This window comes from Myotis davidii, unplaced genomic scaffold (assembly GCF_000327345.1).
Source record: "Myotis davidii unplaced genomic scaffold, ASM32734v1 scaffold67, whole genome shotgun sequence".
NCBI classification, from domain to species: domain Eukaryota; kingdom Metazoa; phylum Chordata; class Mammalia; order Chiroptera; family Vespertilionidae; genus Myotis; species Myotis davidii.
The window spans coordinates 1,123,675-1,126,237 of record NW_006298521.1 but is presented as its reverse complement, the minus strand read 5'-3'; the positions used below and the strand labels follow the sequence as shown (position 1 = coordinate 1,126,237).

Genomic DNA, 2,563 nt, shown 5'->3' with positions numbered 1-2,563 from the left:
GTGGGCCTTTGGAAAGTTTGGCTCCTCTTAGGAGTAAAGACAGAGCAGCTCTCCATACATCAGGGGGGACGTTGTCCCAGGCTCAGGTGTGACTTTGGGGAGTGCCGGAGGGAGGGCTTGTTTGAAGTTCTGGGCTTTTCAAATGCAGGAGTTGCTGCCTGCGCCTGGACCGCCCTGCCCTCCAGAGGGAGGAGGGAGACTTGCACATTCCCGGTCCTGGCTGGGCTCTGGGCCCAGGGAGAAATCTCAGACCCGCAGGAGCTGCGGGAGCCCCCCTGACCTGGCCGGCCCCTCGCATGCCTCCTCTTCCTGGAGGCGTGGGGCCTGCAGGGCCGGGGTGCTGGGGCCCGTGGAACAGGTCCCGGTGCTGGCCCATGAGGGTCCCTTTCCAGAGCGGGGCCTGGGAGATGTGTGGCTCGGCCTGCCTCGCTGTTTGCTGCCCCGCTTAGAAGAGGTGGTCAGCACCTGTCCAGCGGCCCAGGGGGCGTGGGCATGGGAGGAGCGTGGGCCCGGGAGGGGCGGAGAGGCCGTGGTCGGGTGTCTGACTCCTCCATCCCGCCTCTTTGCAGAGGTGCTGCCACTGCTGCCTGCTGGGGCGGGCGGCCCAGGCCCGGGGCCAGAGCTGCGAGTACAACCTCATGGTCGGCTACCAGTGCGGCCTGGTCTTCCGGGCCTGCTGCGTCAAGGGCCAGGAGACCTCGGACTTGGCCCCCGCAGACAATGGGCACCTCCAGGACACAGGTAACTCCCCTACTCTCCCCACTGGGCGTGCGTTCGCCAGGGCCATCCAGAGAAACAGCAACTGCGCAGGCACGTGTGTGCATGTGCGTGCGCGCGCGTTTGTGTGTGTGTGTGTGCGTGTGTGTGTGCGCGTGCGTGTGCGTTTGTGTGTGTGCGCGTTTGTGCGCGTGTGCATGTGTGTGTGCGTGTGCGCGTGCGTGTGTGTGTGTGCGCGCGCGTTTGTGTGTGTGTGCATGCGCGTGTGTGTGTGTGTGTGTGTGTGCATGCAGAGAGAGAAGAGAGAGCAGAGACTGATTTATGTGAAGGGATTGGCTCGCACAGCTGTGGGCACTGGCAGTGTCAGGGCAGGGCAGGCACCCGAGAGCTGATGTTGCAGCTCCAGTGCGAAGGCCGCCTGCCGGCAGAACTCCCTCTTGCTGGGGGAGGGGGGGGGCGGGGTTAGGCTTTGTCTTACGTCCTTCACCGGATTAGACCAGGCCCGCCCCTGTTCCGGAGAGCGATCTGCTTTGCTGCAAGTCTGCTTATTTGAATGTTAGTCTCACCTGAAAATCCCGGTGCAGTGATATCCAGACTAGTGTTTGACCAAACAGCGGGTATCACGGCCCCCCGAGCTGACAATAAAATTCACCATCACAACAGGCAGGTCCGCACACACATGTCTGCCGTTGCCTTTAACTCAGCTGCAAACAGATTGCATTTGTCAGAGCAGGTTCCTGTGCGTGTCCTCCTCTGAGACCCCTGCCCTGGAGCGAGACTGAGGGCTTGGGATCTGGGTTCTGACAAATCAGGCTCATGTCCCCCTCCTGACCTGTCTTTTCGACAAACTGCTTTATCCGGGCCTCCGTTTCCTCATCTGTGAAATGGGGATAATGACAGCGCCACTCCCTAAGGCCGCTGGGGGGTTGAAAGGGAGGATGAGTGTGAGGTAGCGTGGTGCCCGCCTGGCTCTGGACACATTTGCTGCCACAGTTCCTCCCTGTCCCCCCACAGCCCTGGGCAGGGCGGGTGGCTGGCCTTGCTCTTATTCCCGGTGAGGGCCTGATGCTCAGGGTCACGTGGCCGACACGCAGAGGAGAGAGAGCTGGCGCCTCTCCATCTGGACTCGATGTGCAGACGAGAGGCTTGGGTGCCACCCGCCAGTAGAAGGCTCCGCTCTTGCAAATAACAGATACTTACTCAGCGAAGGGTGCGTGACCCCAGGAGCAGCGTTGAGAGAGCTCCCTGGCCTGTGTCCACCGGTTCTGTATCTCCGTCCATCTGTCCCCAGCCAGACACACCTTGCTGCCTCCGGGCCTGAGTTCCAGGGTCAGGAGGCTGCTGGTTGCTTAATAATCTCTTCCCCTGATGCAGCGATTTCCTGTGGATGCGAATACCCCTGGAGCACTGCGGGCGTGTGCTCTGCCCCAGCCTGCCGCGGGCCGTGCTGCCTTCTCACTCTGAGTCCCCCCCCACCTCCCCCCAGTTAAAAGTGGGGGCAGGAAGGACTCAGGAAGGAGGACTTACAGACCCGAGGTCCCTAACTCAGGTCTTCCATCCCTGCGGCTTTCGGCTTAGCCGGCAGCCCAGGGTGTGGGTGAGATGGATGTCTTTCATTTTTCACTCATGGTTTCTCATTCGCAGCCCCTCGCGGCCCTGGGGCTGATTCCGGTATCGGAGCCGCATTCCAGCCGCTCCTCGACTTTTGAAACCAGAGATGACATTTTTACTTTAAACCCGAACCTTCCTCCTGGGGGAGAATTCCTCTGGTCTCTGGGGAGGACTTTTGTTGATATATGTCTTGTTTTGATAAATATCTCCGGCTCTTACGTGAAAATTGTCTCAT

At 60.6% G+C, this 2,563-nt stretch overlaps 1 protein-coding gene across 2 annotated transcripts in view; it reads left to right on the top strand.

Moving 5' to 3' along the window:
- The window catches only part of FBLN1 (fibulin 1), a 57,294-nt gene that overhangs the window by 3,528 nt on the left and 51,203 nt on the right, over nt 1-2,563 (top strand). For both annotated transcript variants that reach the window (XM_015570748.1, XM_015570749.1), the window contains exon 3: nt 570-741. In XM_015570748.1, the coding sequence (XP_015426234.1) occupies nt 570-741 (172 nt within the window). The remainder of the gene's footprint in view (nt 1-569; nt 742-2,563) is intronic.